The following is an 18346-nucleotide window of genomic DNA, read 5'->3' as shown; positions in this document are numbered from 1 at the left end:
AGGCTCTTAATTGATATAAGAAGCTTCTTCCTCTCTCACAACCCTCCTCCTCCTCGTCTCTCCGCGGGACTGTTATTGCTCTATAAGAGACACTTACACTTTATTATGGGATAATTACGGCACATTAGCCATTGTTTGGAGTTTAAATGGGACTCTAAAACGCCACTTAAGCTATCGACTCCGTAACACCACATCAGGGTCCTGCAGGGCTTTAATTATGACACGCGTTCAAACGCTGACGTGCCGCTCCAAATAAACGAGCGCAATTAATCGCGGCCGCTGTCGTTAATCCGTCCCTCGCTGAACACCGCTGATTTATTGTCAAATTAACAGCTGTCTGTGCCTGCAGGAGGAGGAGAGAGATTCCCAATCATGTCAGCTCATTCCTGAGATCCCGACTCAAACACAGGATGCGAGCGACTCCTGAACCTGCGACACAAACACACCGGGATTCAGTCATCACGAGCTGCTTCAGCGTCCGCTGGGATTGACTCTGAAACACACCGAGAGAGAGAACACTGACATCTCACTGAAAAACATTTATATGACATTATCTTCTAAAATACATAAAAATGACCCTTTAAGACTTTTTGCCATGGTGTATAAATATTCTACATAAATCAATTATTTTTATTCACATCACAGCAATTAATTGGATGTTAAAATGGGTATAAAGTGTTTACTAAGAGATTGTGTGTGAAATCAGTAAAATAAATACCATTAAAAATGGTCATTGCTTGAAATAAAATAAAATAAATTGCTCAAAATATAAAAAAATATTTTTATTTCAGCTACTGTAGTTGCTAAGGTATTTTTGTCATTCTAGGTTAAAATACTGAGGGACAAAAAAATTGAATTATACACACACACACACACACACACACATACATATATATATATATATATATATATATACATATATATATATATATACATACAGTATATATATTATTTCATTTTTCTTTCTTTTTTCTGAGGTTGTAAATAAAGCAAAGACTAGCAATGTTTAAGTGAAAATTGTATTTTGTACAATATTTTTGTGTGTACTAAATAACTAAAATAAATAGATTTGATCAGATTTAATAAATACTAGGCTATATAGACATAAGAAAATAAACTAAAAATCTATTACAATCTATTTAATAAACAGATTTGAGTAAATTAATAAATTAAATAAGACAAAAACAACAAAATGACAAACTAAAAGTGTAAGTGAAAACAGAAAATATAAAAATAAACTCAAAATATTAACTACACTGAATACAAAATGGTGTAGAAACAATTTTCACTAATAAATTGCTAATAATCAGCAAATAACACTGAATTAAACATGACATTTTGAAGTAGAAAGATGAAATCGTTCAATCGTACTTGAAAATGTACTCCAATAATAATTATTTACAACTTAATTTTTTTGAACACTAAAATAACACTGGTGGAAATCGGTTTAAAACATCAGTAAATGTACATTAATAACTTCTTATTAGCGTTCCTTCTGATTTGACCTGGAAAGACTTTTAACGCTCACTTTAATCCATTGATTAGCAGTGGCTCTTTCAGTCTGTCATATTACGCCGAGATGTATTTTTAAATGCACGCTCCTGAATAATCCTCTGACTCAAAACACATTATTCCTCTGAAGACGACGGGCCAGAACGACTGCTGTGATCAGAACGCAGCCGATCGATCATCTCCACCCACCGCACACACACACACACACACACACAGGAAAACACAGCAGCAAGAGTTGCATTTTCCTACGGCACCATTTTATTGGGATTAGACGTTTTTAGAAAATCATTTGTAAAGATCTGTCCATTTAAAAAGAATCATTTTGTGATAAAAAGGTGTTTTGTCAGGCAAGAATGAAGGTGGAGGATTGCAGACGTGTGCAACGTGAAGAAGAGGCTGAAAGTGTTTATCGACATCAGTGCGTTTGCTCACAATCACAGCGCTCTGTAAACGCTCAGAAAGATGAGAAACGACCTGTACAAACTCCAACAGTTACAGTCTTTACACACACTACTGTACATTTACAAAACAGCTTCCATTATCAAAGACGGAGAAGAACTCAATCTACTCAGACTGGAGTAGAAAAACGGAAATGAGAGTCGCAGTCTGTAAACATTTAGCATCATTAGTCTTTTGTTAGTCACTCCACATGGAAGATAAAGACGTCGAGTCATAAAGGATCATACATGAGGACAATCTCTTCTAATGTCACAAAGCATCCAGCGTGTTTGGTTCTTCCTCGTTTGAGTCCGTCTGGATTTTATGAACGTTTGTGTCAGTATCTATTAGGGCTGGGAAATTAAATCGATGCATCACGAATCGAGAAATAATTCTGCATGGATTTATCATCGCAGCCCTAGTCTATACACCGCCGCTCAAGAGTTTGGGATCAGTAAGATTTTTAAGAGTCTCTTCTGCTCAACAAGGCTGTATTTATTCGATCAAAAATACAGAAAAAACTAATATTTTTAAATCTTATTGCAATTTTTAATATTGGTTTCCTATTTTAATATACTTTAAAATAGAATTTATTTCTGTGATGCACAGCTGTATTTTCAGCATCATTACTCCAGTCTTCAGTGTCACATGATCTTCAGAAATCATAATAATATACTGATTTATGATGACTGTTGAAACTGTTGCGCTGCTTCATATTGTTTTTTGGAAAATGTGATATTTTTTCCTTGATTCTTTGATGAATACAAAGTTAAAAAGAACAGCATTTGTTCAAAATACAAATCTTTTCTAACAATATAAGTCTTTACTATGACTTTTTATGCATCCCTCCTGAATAAAAGTATTAAATTCTTAAAAAAAAAAAAAATAAAAATAAAAAAAAAAATGTACTGACCCCAAAATTTTGAATAGCATTGTATATTGTAACACAAAAATATTTTTTTAAATAAATGCTGTTATTTTTTACTTTTTATTAATCAGAGAATCCTAAAAAAAATATCAGAGGTCCCCAAAAAAACATTAAGCAGCACAACGGTTTCCAACATTAATTATAAATCATGATATTATAATGATTTCTGAAGATCATGTGACACTGAAGACTGGAGTAATGATGCTGGAAATACAGCTGCAGATCACAGGAATACATTACAGTTTAACACATATTCACATAGAAAACTGATATTTTAAATTGCAATAATATTTCACAAAATGATTTTTTCAGTATTTTTGATCATTTAAGATCAAATAAACTTATTTAAAAAAACATAAAAATCTTACTGATCCCAAACTTTTGAGCGGCAGTGTATAAGCACTACTGGTCGTTTTAAGACTTTTAGTTCCAGTAAATGATTAATAATGTAGTGATTGATCGTAAAGCTAAACAAAAATAAGAAACAGAAATAGCATGCGTGTTCGCAGGTCTAACAGATGATCTTTAATGGTCGTGGAATCCAGGCATGGGGAACGGACGAGCGAAAGCTTCAACACGACGACGCAGATCAGCGATTCCAGACGCCGTCTCCGAGTCCTCCAGCAGGAAACTCTTGAAATCTGACAGCTTTTCTGAAGGGAAACGAAGAAAAACAGCATGAGGAGAAAGAACAACATTAAAGCTGCAATAATGTTAATGTTCTGCATTTATCTGATCAAAAATACACTCAAAATTGTAAAATTTAAATAGTGCTGTCAAACGATTAATCGCATCCAAAATCATGTTTTGTTTCCGTAATATATGTGTGTGTGCTGTGCATTTATATATGTATATATATAAATACAAACACATGCATGTATATATTTAGGAAAAATGTTTATATATTTATATATAATATAAAAAAACATATGCATGTGAATATTTCTAAAATATATGCTGTATGTGAGTATGTATATATACATAATAAATATCCACAGCACACACACACACTATGGGTTACACTTTATTTTAAGGTGTCTGTTACAGTGTAACTATACATTTAAGTAATGAGTAATATTAATTAACTACATGTACTTACTATATGGTTAGGATTAGGGTTACTTGCATGTAATTATGAATAGTTTATTATTATTATAATAGTAAGTACATGTAATGTGTAACAAGGACAGAGAACCTTACCTATCCCAGACTTCTGAACTGTATTGCATTTGGTTTTTATCTTTTGTTTATAAACAAAAACAAATAATATATATTTTGTTTTTGTTTTTAATGGCAGATGATGTTATTGATTACTGACTGAAGGCTGATTAATATCACTCAATTTAATGGCAACATAAAGTTCAAAATTTACAATGAATCACCCTGAGCAATACATGAGCATACCTGATATTTTAAATAATTATGAAACTATTATTACTGTATGGCTAAAACTGTATTAATGTAGAAAATAACTTCAGAATTGTAGAATTTTGTTACTGTAAAGCTGTCAGTGATCAAATGACAACACATGATATGCAATATTGCATATTCAAAAACACTATTGTTGATATAAGACATGATATATAATAACAGCCCACGACTGTGCAGAACCACACGGTAACAGCAGATCTCCGAGTCTGTACTCACTGGTCTTCTTCTTGACGTCCAGAGCGATCTTGATGCCCTGATCGATGAAATCCACCACCTGCTGGAAATCAGACTCCTTGAACTGACGAGACGTGAGAGCAGGGGATCCTGGGAAACCAGAGGAGCAGAGTTACAGCAGCAGTGTGTGAGAGTGTGTGTGTGTGTGTGTCTCACCGAGTCTCAGGCCGCCGGGGGTCAGTGCGCTCTTGTCTCCAGGGCAGGTGTTCTTGTTGGCTGTGATGGACACCAGCTCCAGAACTCTCTCGGCCCGTGCTCCGTCCATCCCCTGCGGCCTCAGATCCACCAGAACCAGATGATTATCGGTTCCTCCTGAACAAACACACAACACTGATCTTCACTCAAACGAGTCCGTATGCATGAAGATCTACGGTCACTTTAACAAATGTCCAGTTCCCTGATATTACAGCTTTTGATTATGAGGCTATTATGCATTAAATCAACATGAACAACAATTCATAACCCATTCTACTGCCTTATTATATAGAACGAGATCTGAAATCTAAGTTTACATTACCGTTCTAATTTTAACTCACAGTTATGACTTTTTTGTTTCCAAATTGTGAGAAAGGGTCTCTTTTTTTCATTCAGTTTTTCTTACATAATTTCTTTAGAATGAAAAACTCAAATTAAGAGCAGAAATATGAATCCTTATCACAGACTGTAATGACACGTTTCCACGGTTATTAACTGTAAATCTAGCCAAATGTTTTATATTTTCATTTAAAAAAATTAAATATACATTTATAACTAGAATTTGTCAAAGTTATTTTTAAATCCTTCAGATACTACTATAGTTTTTCTTAATGTTTTGAATTAGACATTTTTATGTTTGCTTTCATATTAATTTTAGTTAACATTTAGTCATTTTTATTATTTAAACGCGTCTATATAGGTTTTATTAATTCTGGTTTAGTTTCAGTTATAGTAATTTTATTACATCTACATCAAGTTAAACTCAATGAAAACGAGAAACGTTTACTTTTAAAATAGCTGAAATAAGTTTTATATATTTTAAAAATTTATGGTAACACCTTAAAATAAGGTTAATATTAAGTGCAACATTTATTAATAGATTATTAAAATCAAAAGTTGTATCTGTTAACATTAGTAAGGCCTAATGCACTGTGATGTTAACGGTTAATAAATGCTGTAAAAATATATGTTTTAATTGTTACTTCATGTTAGTTCATGCATTATCTAATGTTAACCTCATTGTAAAGTGTTGCCACTTTATTTATTTCATGTAACAAAAATGTTTTTTTTTTCTTTCATGGTTTTAGTTTTAGTTTGCCATAATAACCCTGCTTTGTGTTTGGTTATCTTGGCATTGTGTCATAATCATTCAGTCTGATCCAGGTGAGTCATAAACTGATCTGCAGCTGCTTTAGACACGATAAGAACCGAACGGAAGCACAGCAACAACAACATGTGTGTCGATGTGAAGCGTGTCCGGCGTGCAGACGCTCAATTAGTTCTGCATATGAAGAAACACGCTCACTGAAGAGCCGTTTGCACCCAATCAATAACATCCAGCGCACAAAAACATCATTAAAAGTGTTTCAGAGCGATAAAATCATCAAGACTTCAGACGAAGAGACAAACATTCGTTCTGCTGCTGTTTTCTTCAATAAAAGTGATTTGGATTCACCTCGAAGTGGTTGATGGGACATGAGAGAGCTTTTCTGTATAACTATAATGAGGAAATTAGCATAATAAACATCACAAACTATTATTAAACTGAGGAAGAGACGGAATAAATGAACTCCTTTGCCTTACACGGAAGAACGGAGTAACTCTGCAATGCAAAAAAAACAACAAAATTCTAGTATAAATATTTAAAAATGATTGAATGAAGATGCATTTATTTTACAAGTAAAATGACTTAGCAAAAATATCTGCCAATGGGGAGAGAAAAATCATCTTGTTTTGCCTTTGAATTAGGATTTGTTTTTTTTACCCCACTGCCAGATATTTTTGCAAAATTTTGATTTTTTTTTCAGAAAACAAGACATAATATCTTAAGTCATTTTACTTGTAAAACAAATCTTGATTCAAGAATGTTTAGATATTTATACAAGAAAACAAGACAAAAATACTAAGGAAGAAAATAGTTTCTCTATTTAAGCAACTTTATGTGAGAGTGAAGAACTTGATCAATTTTACTTCAGCAATAAAACAACAACTCATTTAAACGTATTTGTGTGTGTTTTCTCCTCGCGGTCAAACAAAGACATCTCCAAGTCTGCATCACACATACAGTATTTGACATCAAAGTAAACGCGCAAAACCATCTTAAAATAGTGAACAAAACCAGCATTTCTGCAGGTTTCACCAAGAGCACCTTAAGTAGACTGTTTAAGGAATAAAGTGAAAATACTTTAATGTTTTATAAATGTACATGTCTAGTGAGCAAAATGAGTTGCATTAGCAATACAACAGATCTCAATAACTTAATTAATTTTGAAAAATAACTAGCTTATGGCTTGATTAGCTCTGCTAGTTTACTGAAATAACTTTTACTGTTCCTTCTGATCACACTGCAAAAATAAAAAGTGATTTTTCCTCAGTATTTCTGTGTTGTTTTGTGCTGAAGATTCTTAAATCAAGATACTGGAGAAAAAAATAGACTTCTGACGTCTTGTTTTATTATACATCGAACAAAATGAGTTTATAATTGAAACGAGAACAAATATCAACCAATGGAGTCAGAAAAATCAACTTCATTCAAAAAGAAAACAAGTTGACAGATATTTGTTCTTGTTTTAAGAAAAAACACTTCATTTTGATCAATTTGTTAGACTTCATTTATCTACATTTTGCATTTGAATCAAAGGCTGTTTAGATATTTTTACTGGAAAACAACAATACTGAGGAAGAGATTAATTTTTTTGCAGTTCATGCAACATTACATATCATAACTATGAATTTCAGACTTTCTGCTCTCATTTAAGACCTTTTTAGGCTTTAATATGCTGAAGAGTGAATGAAGACCCACAGAAACCCTGAAAAACATCCTTTAAATGATGTTAAAAGCACCACAATGGTTCACCACAAACCATGTCTATCCTTGCAACTCGCTTTTAATGTCTTCTGGGCTGTATCTCCTTCTGTTCATGTATTTAAGGATAAGCACATCTCAGCCTGTCTGCATGATTATATGAAAGGATGACATTTGAAGAAGCACCAGAGATCTAGTTAGTAGATCTTCATGCGTCTGAAGGTGTTTCAAGTATCAGTGTGTTATGAAGATGTTTTCTACCGCTTAATCTACTATTCTATAGACTATTCATTAACACTCTACATGCACTATAATCACCTGCTTTAGTCGATTAGTTCATTAAGACCTTCATTTGTACACTTACCTTACCGAGCATTTGTCTTGTTTCTGAAAAAACCCCCCAAAAAACAACAACTTGCCTCTTGTAGACTTGCACTATTTATTTACTAACTTCTTGTTTTTATTTATTATTAAAAATTCTTAAATTAAGATGCATTTACTTGTTGAGCGTCTTGTTTCTGGGGAAGAAAACTAAATTAAGTGCATTTTGAGAATTAAGTGCATATAAGAATATTTTATTTACCCCACTGGCAGATCATTTTACTTGTTTTAAGCAAAATGCACTTATTTATTTTTCTTCCCCTAGAAACAAGACTCAATATGTAATGTCGTTTTGCTTAAATGCATCTTAGTTTAAGAATTTTTAGATATTTTGACTAGAAACAAGACAAAAATACTAAAACAAGCCCTTTTTTTTTTTTTTGCAGTGTAGTGGTTTGAGTCTCACTAAAGCAGCACAATCTGAGAAAACAGAGGAAAACTAACTTCATCTTCCAGGAGAATCCAGTGGCATCGTCTCAGACCCAGACGAACACGTTCTGTTCACCTGAAGAGAAAACCTACAGACGAGACGCGAGCGAAAACCCACCAGAGACCAGCGTGTAGCCCTTCTCCAGCAGAGCGTCGGCCATGGCCTTCGAGTTCTTCAGAACCTGAGCGATGTATTCACGAAACATGGGCGTCGTGGCCTGAAGAGAGACCGAATGAAGAGTTATCAATTATCAAAAATCATAAATGAGCTCACAAGTGCACCAGCCATTGTTCAGGAGATGAGAGAGAATAAGAGATGATTCACCGAGAGAGAAGCTCCAGGAGTCTAACACCGCTAATATACAGTGTGAATAAAACTAGAAAGTTGCAATCGACAGATATATCGCCTGTTATTTGGCATTTTTAATCGTTTTTTAATTATTTGCAAAAAAAAAAAAAAAACTATATCATTAAAGTATCAAGAAGTTGCTAAATCAATTTATTTTACAAATTTATCCAGTTCAATTTTTTTCATATTCATTTTCAAATTACATAATATATATACACACACACATACACACACACACACAGTATTTATATATATTTGCTATACTGTGCAAGCGTTTTTACTATCTTCAAATTAAATACTGTGATATCATATATATTGGCTTTATATTGGCCATTATATGGTCGACCGATATATTTGGCATGGCCGATATATCGGCTGATATTTGCCATTTTGTAAATATTTTTTTGCAACAAATACTATAACAGCATTAAAGAATCAATGTTTAATACATTTATATTCTTTATATTTTTAGAGTATTTATTTATATTATAGGTTGAATGTATTATAATGTTAATGTGTGTTATGTTAAATGTAATTGTTTTATTTATTTATTTAATTTTAATGCTGCTAATTAGATTGCTCTAACATAATTTCGTTGTATAAGCATATGCAATGAAAATAATAAAGATAAATTTTTTTAATCAAGTAAAAAAAAATTCATTCATTTTCAAATTATATCATTTAGTAAACATTATATAAATGAAATATATATTTAATTTCAGTAAATGTTTTACATGTGTTTTTTTAATATTGAAATTGATTGTGATATGATATATGCTGGCAATTGGTACACGTTCTCACTATGTTTGAAGTAAATGTATTTGGATTGTCTTTATATTGGCCATTAATTCAGTGACCACTAGTAAACAGAGTGAATCAAAGTAGAAAATTGTGATCGACCGATATATTGGCCGATATTTGGCATTTTTAATTATCTGCATCAGCCAATCTTTTTTTTTTCTGTTTCGCCAATATGTCAAAAGCAAGACTTTTATTTTAATAGTGCTGAGAAACAGAAAAGCAAACACTATAATACTTTCTCATCTACTATCAGCATTCAGAACAGTATATGCAATTCATTTAAGCAAGTCTATGAATATTTAATAAACACACATGATCAACAAACTTCAAATTTCAAACTATTCCTGTCATATTCACTGTGTGCTTTATCTAACTTGTCATTGTTTGTAAAAATATGATTCCTAGTGCACACAACGTACCAAGTCATTGAGTACTGTTGCTTACAGTGTTTAAATCACTAGCCAATCTGGCGAGTTACTTTTTGTAAGCTATGTTCACTCATTAATTTCTTGGGGAAGTTAATGCAAGCCAAATCTGCGCAGGTTTAGCGCAAAAAACTGAACTCGTGAGACATGACATTATCGAGTATGTTGCAAAAACCAAACAAAACACACCTACAGAGTGCACTCATACAGGACTACATGATGGAGTCTGGTTAGACTAACTGAGCGCGTGCGTTCTATCACCACATGATTCAGTCTATTAATATGCATTAAGAATGATCACATAATTCAAGATAAGGGGGCAGAAAATGTATATATTTATATCCATTCATATAGTTAATCAATATCATACGAAGAGTGCCGTTTTTTCTTAAAGAATCAGCATGGTTACAAATGTGATATTGATTTTATACAACAGTTCAATAAAAAACAGTTCATATCAAGAGACTTACGTTTCAGACACCATACTGCCTGTTTTTGCTCTATTTCGCCAACAAACAAAAAAACATTCAAAACACAGCCACAGCACTGTTTTGCATCTCTGAGCAACATGACGGTGTTTCGTTCTTGAATGAATCAACCGTTTAAATGATTCAGTTCAATCGCAATGACTCACTTATTAACAGTGACTTTCTGCCATCTATTGGCGGTTTTAATTTTACATTTAAAGTATCTTTTCATTTTTTAAATAATTTCAAATATCAGTATTCAACATGTTTCAAATATGAAAGCTTTATTTATGCATTTGTAACGGCAGGTTAAAGCATTCCATGTCCCTCTAAGCTGCATTAACGTGAAAATGCATCTAAAAAGCCATAAACTTCGACAAAGATGAATTTTCTTGATACTGATTTAATTTGTTTAGTAACAGCCTAAATGTTAAAAGTGATTGATTAAATGTAAGAATTTCACTCAAAAGATGATGCACACTTTTAGAAAAAATGGCTTATAAAAGGTTAAAATGCCCATAAAAGAATAAAATCAATTTAAACTTATTACTTATCACTGTTGTGAACTGACCACACAGAATATGAAGAATATCAAACACTATAGGAGTCAGCTGTCCACAGTAGCCCTTAAGATATCAGCACAATAACACACTCAGCAAAATATTGTCTAATTTTCTTTATTGATAAAATCCCAGAAAATATTGAGATATTTTTGTCAATATCGCACACCCTTAGTACTGACACAAAATGATTTGCAGCGGTCGCTTTGTCACGTCCAGTGTAGACAGCCTCAAGCTGTTGGTTTATTTCTGTTTTTTGGTATTTTTTGGCAAGTGGAAGTTATGAATGGCCGGTTACTTAAAAATTTAGCTGCCAAATTGGCTGGTGAGTGAAAAAGTGAATTTCAATCCCTGCTTATATTATATATATAAATATATTTAATACATAAACACAACACATTTTTCATAAATATATACATGCATGTGTTTGTATTTATATATACATAATAAATATACACAGTATGCACACACATATATTATGTCAACAAAAACTTTTATTTTGGATGCGATTATTCGCGATTAATCATTTGACAGCACTATAATTTCGTAAATATTCTGTAAAATAAATATTCATTTACTTTCAGCAATCGTTATGAACGTGTATTTAAATTAAATAGTGTGCTATCATATACATCAGTTTAATATCTGCCAGCCTGCTCTCTATGATATCAGCATATGGGTTAAGCACTAGTAGAAACACTAATAATCTGGAAGTGAAAGCAAAGCTGTACCTGTTTGAGAGCCACAGCGACACCGGCGATGGCATGATTGTGTGGGCCGCCTTGAAGCGAAGGGAACACAGCGAAGTTGACCTTCTCCTCCAGGTCGTACATGACCTCTTTGCCCTTCTTATCCACCGAGCGAACGCCCTTACGATAGAAGATAAGCCCCGCCCTGAGGGAGGAGCCAGACCAGAGGAGGAGGAGAAACGGTTAATGATGGAGATCACCAGAAAAAACATGCATGCATGCAACATCCAGATAATCTACTACATTTTCTAAAAATGTGCGGTGCATATTGCATGAGATCCCAAATTGCAATGTGCTAAAACTGACCTTCAGCTACTGTACCTTGATTTGCTGTGATTTTGATGGTTTTTTCCGCGATTAATTGCATTCAAAATAAAAGTTTGTTTACATATGTAAATATGATGTAGTTGGATCATATGAATATAAATTGATACATCGATGTAGTTGATGAATCATTACACCCCTATTATGTATATATAATACACACACATGCATGTATATATTTAAGAAAAAAGTGTTATGTTTATATATTAAAAATATTTATATATAATATAAATTATATGAATATAAATATATACACGTGTAAATATTTTTCAAAATACATGCATGTGTGTGTGTATTTATACATGCATAATAAAAGATACACAGTACACGCACACACATTATGTAAACAAAAACTTTTATTTCGGATGCGATTAATCGCACAGCACTAGTTTTTTTCTCTCATTTGATCAGACTGCTAACGTTATGACATTTTTACACTAAACTGGATAAAACAAACAAACAAAACAACCATTTTATTTATTTTAATGTCGCAATTTGACAGTGTAACAATTTAACAACTTACTTACAATGTTACTGTATCTTACTGCAAATTTTGTTACAGTACCAGTCAAACATTTAGGGGCAGTAAGATTTTTAATGCTTTTTTATCTGCTTTTGCTCAGTAAGGCTGCATTTATTTAACTCTCTGGGGTCGACGGTCTCGCCGGCGAGACAAGCTCTTTTTTTTCTTATCGGTACAAAAGACACTAAAAATACTCTGTTGATTTTGGTCACACAAATAAGTGTTATACATCAATCGAAACTGTTAAGTGTCTACTTTTTTGTGTATACACTCAATTACAACACAACTTTGTGGTTTAGGAAAAACAAGAAAACAAACTGGGTGCGCTCTTTGTCTTCTCCGTCTCCACGAACTGCTTTTTGAAACACGTGACTAAAATGAACTGTAACTCAGCAAAAACTCAACACACAGACATGGGAGTTATATCTATAGAAAGCTTGAAGTGTCTACTTTTAAATGAAGTAAGTCGAAAACAAACATTTTGTGATGAAGTATTCCGTATGAAACCAGCACGATGTTCAGTCTTTCCCATCTAACTCATTATCTCTAATGCAATCCCGCCCCCTCGCGCCGTTCATATGTAAATATCCACGTGCACATGGAGACGCCCAACATAAACAAAGAGTGAGGAGGTCGTTCATCGTGGCTACTGTTAGTTTCTGGAAGACGACGCCGGAGTAAAGGCTGGATTTCCCTCAAAATAAGAACAAGAGTTCATCCAGAAGAGAAGATCGATCTGATGAGTAAGTAATGTTACTTTTTTGCATTAGTTAAGTGTTATTGTGACAAACCTGAACACGTTTAGTTGTGTTTTTCCCAAACGACAACATGATGAATGCATCTAAGAATGTTTAAACCATGTTTATTATTAATACTCTGTTCACAAATAGATTTAATAGCGTGCTAAACAACAATAATTTGTTTCTCAAATATAAAATATCCTTTTTTATAGTACAAAGTACATCCTTTTATAGTACAAAGCAAAATCATAGTTGGGTTTTTCCCAAACTATAATCCCTGACTACAGTGTTTGAAATGGAGTAAAACAGTTTGAAGATGATGGGCAATTCACTGTATTTAAATTTCTTACAGCGCGATGATGTTTTCATGCTCTATATAAAACAATAAAAGTAATATGAGTGTATATTGTAACATGATGAATGCTATCTGCTATCTGTTATTTATTTGAAACAATTAAAAGAACCGTTTCATGTTTGTCCTTTTATCAATAACTTGTCGAGGTTGATATAGGATTTAGAAAGTAATTAGTAATAATTAAATCCTTTTTGGAGAGAGTAATTTGTACGGTAATCTAATTACAGAGTTGAAGATGTAATTAGTAACTAGTAATTAATTATTTTTTTAGAGTACCTTACCCAACACTGTCAGAGTTCTACTGAAAGATTAACCCGACCGGCTTTAAATGTTTCAAAATGATTAACAGTTGAAAACATTTGTTAGAAATGTAGAAAAGTAATCAAAGTGTAATCAAATGCAATCAGTTACATTGCTTTAATAAAGTAATTGAAATAGTTACACTACTCGTTACATTTTAAATAGGGTAACTTGTAATCTGTAACCCATCACATTTCCAAAGTAACCTTCCCAGCACTGCTAGTTCTGCACACAGGCTTTGAGAAATGGATGACAGGTGTACCTGGATCCTCGCAGTGATTTGTGGGTGGTTGTGGTGACGAGGTCGGCGTGTTGGAACGGCGAGGGAACGGCTTTGCCTGCCACCAGGCCGCTGATGTGAGCCATGTCCGCCAGCATAAACGCATTCAGCTCGGTGCACAACTGCCCAGAGACAGACGAGAGTCAGAAAGAGCTCAGAGTGGATTATGAAAGCATTTAGAAGCTGAGATCCGCGGCGCTCGCAGCAAACATCACAATCAAAGCGCTCCCGTTATCGGCCCATCGGAGAGTGACCTGATGAGATCCGCGTGCTTCTCCGGGGAACGAGACCCAGATACCGCAGGCGCTTCGCTAACACTTCTGAGCATGACGCCACGCTCTCGGGGGAAACATAATCTCCAGCTGATTATACACTGATAATGTTATACTCACTGATACACTTAATCTGTCGTGGAGTGTGTGGGTGTGTGTATGTGTACGTATGTGTGTGAGAGAGTGTTTGTTTAAGGGTGTGTGTGTGTGGGTGTGCGCGCTGCTGACCTTGTGTTTATCTTGCAGTAAAATCAGGCCACAGTGAATTTGATCAACAAACATGAAACACACACAATCTCAGCCTGCAGCAGAAAACCTGAAGCGCTGCACAAAATATGAGGAAAGAAGCTCTCAGAGATACACACACCAGCCCTGCTCGAACCCTACTGAGTGCCCTACATAGGCAGCACATGACAAAGTGAATAATGCATGCACTTAATTTTGGGAGGCATGATGTTTGAACCTTCACATGCTGTCTATATAGGGCACTCACTAGGGTTCACAGAGTCGTCATGAACTGAGTGAGAGCTGAATGGGATTATGGGTACTTCACTGTCCATCAAACGTTTAAACATCATCACTTTGTCAGCATTAATGAGAACAATCATAATTTTTTACTGCTGTTTATGTGTGAGTGTGAGAAAGGAGATGTGATTAAAAGCTGACAGTGACACTGCAGTGTGTGTGAGAGAGAGAGAGTGTGTGTGTGTGTGTGTGTGAGAGAGAGTGTGTGTGTGTTCACTGTACTGTGAGCAGAAAGCGTCAGGATCAGTGAGTGTGTGTGTGTGTGTGAGAGAGAGAGAGAGAGAGTGTGTGTGTGTGTGTGAGAGAGAGAGAGAGAGTGTGTGTGTTCACTGTACTGTGAGCAGAAAGCGTCAGGATCAGTGAGTGTGTGTGTGTGTGTGTGTGAGAGAGAGAGAGAGAGAGAGAGAGAGAGAGAGAGAGAGAGAGTGTGTGTGTGTGTGTGTGTGTGAGAGAGAGAGAGAGTGTGTGTGTTCACTGTACTGTGAGCAGAAAGCGTCAGGATCAGTGAGTGTGTGTGTGTGTGTGTGTGTGTGTGAGAGAGAGAGAGAGAGAGAGAGAGAGAGAGTGTGTGTGTGTGTGTGTGAGAGAGAGAGAGAGTGTGTGTGTTCACTGTACTGTGAGCAGAAAGCGTCAGGATCAGTGAGTGTGTGTGTGTGTGTGTGAGAGAGAGAGTGTGTGTGTGTGTGTGTGTGTGAGAGAGAGAGAGTGTGTGTGTTCACTGTACTGTGAGTAGAAAGCGTCAGGATCAGTGAGTGTGTGTGTGTGTGTGTGTGTGTGTGTGAGAGAGTGTGTGTGTGTGTGTGTGAGAGAGAGTGTGTGTGTGTGTGTTCACTGTACTGCGAGTAGAAAGCGTCAGGATCAGTGAGTGTGTGTGTGTGTGTGTGTGTGTGTGTGAGAGAGTGTGTGTGTGTGTGTGTGAGAGAGAGAGTGTGTGTGTGTTCACTGTACTGTGAGTAGAAAGCGTCAGGATCAGTGAGTGTGTGTGTCGTCTCTGAGGCGTCAGGCTTGAGCAGTTAAACACAAATGTGTCAGAGAGACAGACGAGTGTGTGTGTATAAAGAGAGCAGTCGAGACAGCAAAAATAAACTCAGTGTTTTTATCTTAATGTATGTATGCACGGTTTTCATTTTGCATAGTTTTAAAAGCAAATGCTTTATCAAAGTAAAAACACTTTAATACTTAAAACTTTAAAACCAAAAAACAAACAACCCCCCTAAAATCTAATTTAGCTTAGATTAGATTCAATAAATGCACTCGTTGGACTGGAGAGGAAGTCTTTTAAATATAGTCATAGAATAAATTCTTATTTAAATATGATCTTTATTTTCTTCAAAGCAATATTTTACCCAAAAGTTAACATTCACTGAAAATGTCCTCACCCTCAGTTCATCTGAGATCAGGATGAGTGTGTTTCTTCATCAGGTTTGTAGAAATGTGTTTCATCTTTTGTCTTCTCCAGATGTTAACTGATGGACTGGAGTGGTGTGGATTATTGTGGTGTTTTTATCAGCTGTTTGGACTCTCATTCTGACGGCACCCATTCACTGCAGAGCATCCATTGCTGAGACACTGATGCAGAGACACATTTCTACAAACCTGATGAAGAAACAAACTCATCCTGATCTCAGATGAACTGAGGGTGAACACCTTTTTGGGTGAACTATTCCTTTAATTTATGTATGTTTATTTGTATGCAGCTGATCCTCTAATGCTTTAACTACACCAATTAAAATTAGCAAAACGATTAATCATTCCAATAAAGACATTGAATAATCTGAAATGAAGAGAGGCGGAGTCAGACCTTCTTGATGCGGCTGTAGTCGATGAGGCGAGAGTAAGCGCTGGTGCCGGCGATGATGAGTTTGGGTCGGAAGAGTCGCGCCGTCAACTCCATCTGATCATAGTCTATCAGACCAGATTTAGGCTGAGAGAGACAGACAGACGCGAGACAGAGACTGTTAGCCATTAAGGAGTTTACAACAGAACATTTCTGCATTCAGAAACAGCTGAGACAGTCTCAACACATCTTTAACATTCAGATTTATCAATCAGCAACTGTTTCCATCCAATCCAATACAATAAATAAATAAGATAATTAAAAAAAAACAGTAGTAAACAAATAAACAAGGATAACAAAACACAGAAAAATAAATAGATATAAAAACATTTCCCCCTAAAAACTAGGGTTCTTGAGTTTATGCAAAGCTAATTAAAATGTAAAATAAATCATTCTATTTTTCTGCATGTCATGTGACCATTAACTAATTAAAACTAATTAACTATAAACTAATTAAAAATAGAAAAGGTAATACATAAATCTATAAAATAAATAAAATGCTACAAAAAAATAAATAAATTACAAGAACTTTCTTTTCTTTTAGAAAAGTGTAATCGTGAGTGTGTGTGAGTGTGTGTGTGAGTGTGAGTGAGTGTGTCTGACGGCCACCTGTCGATTTCCTATTATCTCTCCCATAGAGAAGACTGACCAGTCCATCCATCTCTCACACACTCACACACACACACTCCGGCTGACTCTTTATTAGGCTTTTAATATTTAGTGTCACTATGGTTAGTTCTAAAGCCAGAGGAGGGTCAGGTGTGATGTGAACTTACGTTGAGTTTGTAGGGCATCGACTCGAAGTAGATGGAGGTGGCCGAGATGCGCTTGACGTCAGACATGTATCCGTGAGTGAGACTGATGGAGACACAGGGTTCATTACACGGGCGAGAGAGGCAGAGACTGAATGAGAGAGAGAGAGAGAGAGAGGGAGGGGGGGTCACTCACTGTCCGCCGTCGGGAAGGTCCAGACCCATGATGCGCTCGTGAGGGTTCAGGACGGCCGTGTAAGCAGCGAAGTTCGCCGGAGATCCAGAGTACGGCTGAACATTGACGCCCCACAGAGACGGGTCGAGGTCAAACGCTTCCAGCGCTCTCCTCTGACACAAGAGCTCGATCTGATCCACCACTTCCGCACCGCCGTAATACCTGCACACACACACACACACAAAAAAGAACTGCATCAGACTACTGTGATCCAATCAACTTACCAGCCATCAGTCTCTTAACCAGAAAAAAAAAAAAAACATTAAAAAGATACTAATAAATATAATGCATAAAATAAATAAAAATAAAGATGTTAATAAAAAAAACTAATGAATTACAAATGAGTAAAAGAAGCAAATTAAATTATAAAAATAACAATACAAATAAAAAAATACATACAATAGACAAATTAAATAAAAGTAAAGTTAAAAATATAAAAAACTAATTAATTGTAAATAAGTAAAAGTAGTAAATAAATTGATAAAAATAATACATACA

The 18346-nt window shown here is 35.0% G+C and overlaps 1 protein-coding gene across 1 annotated transcript in view; it reads right to left on the bottom strand.

Annotated features, from left to right (window-relative positions):
* Nucleotides 1-1749: 1749 nt before the first annotated feature.
* The window catches only part of LOC306879608 (serine hydroxymethyltransferase, mitochondrial-like), a 40440-nt gene continuing 23843 nt past the window's right edge, over nt 1750-18346 (bottom strand). Inside the window, exons 4-12 of the mRNA XM_079432694.1 lie at nt 17810-18010; nt 17638-17719; nt 16826-16948; nt 14210-14349; nt 11688-11850; nt 8473-8572; nt 4700-4855; nt 4526-4633; nt 1750-3531 (exon numbers count right to left, since the gene is read on the bottom strand). Coding sequence (XP_079288820.1) covers nt 3404-3531; nt 4526-4633; nt 4700-4855; nt 8473-8572; nt 11688-11850; nt 14210-14349; nt 16826-16948; nt 17638-17719; nt 17810-18010 — 1201 coding nt within the window. The 3' untranslated portion in view covers nt 1750-3403. The remainder of the gene's footprint in view (nt 3532-4525; nt 4634-4699; nt 4856-8472; nt 8573-11687; nt 11851-14209; nt 14350-16825; nt 16949-17637; nt 17720-17809; nt 18011-18346) is intronic.

Source organism: Barbus barbus (genome assembly GCF_936440315.1).
Source record: "Barbus barbus genome assembly, chromosome: 13".
NCBI classification, from domain to species: domain Eukaryota; kingdom Metazoa; phylum Chordata; class Actinopteri; order Cypriniformes; family Cyprinidae; genus Barbus; species Barbus barbus.
Note: the sequence above shows the minus strand (reverse complement) of the source record. Positions and strands in the feature narration are given on the sequence as shown.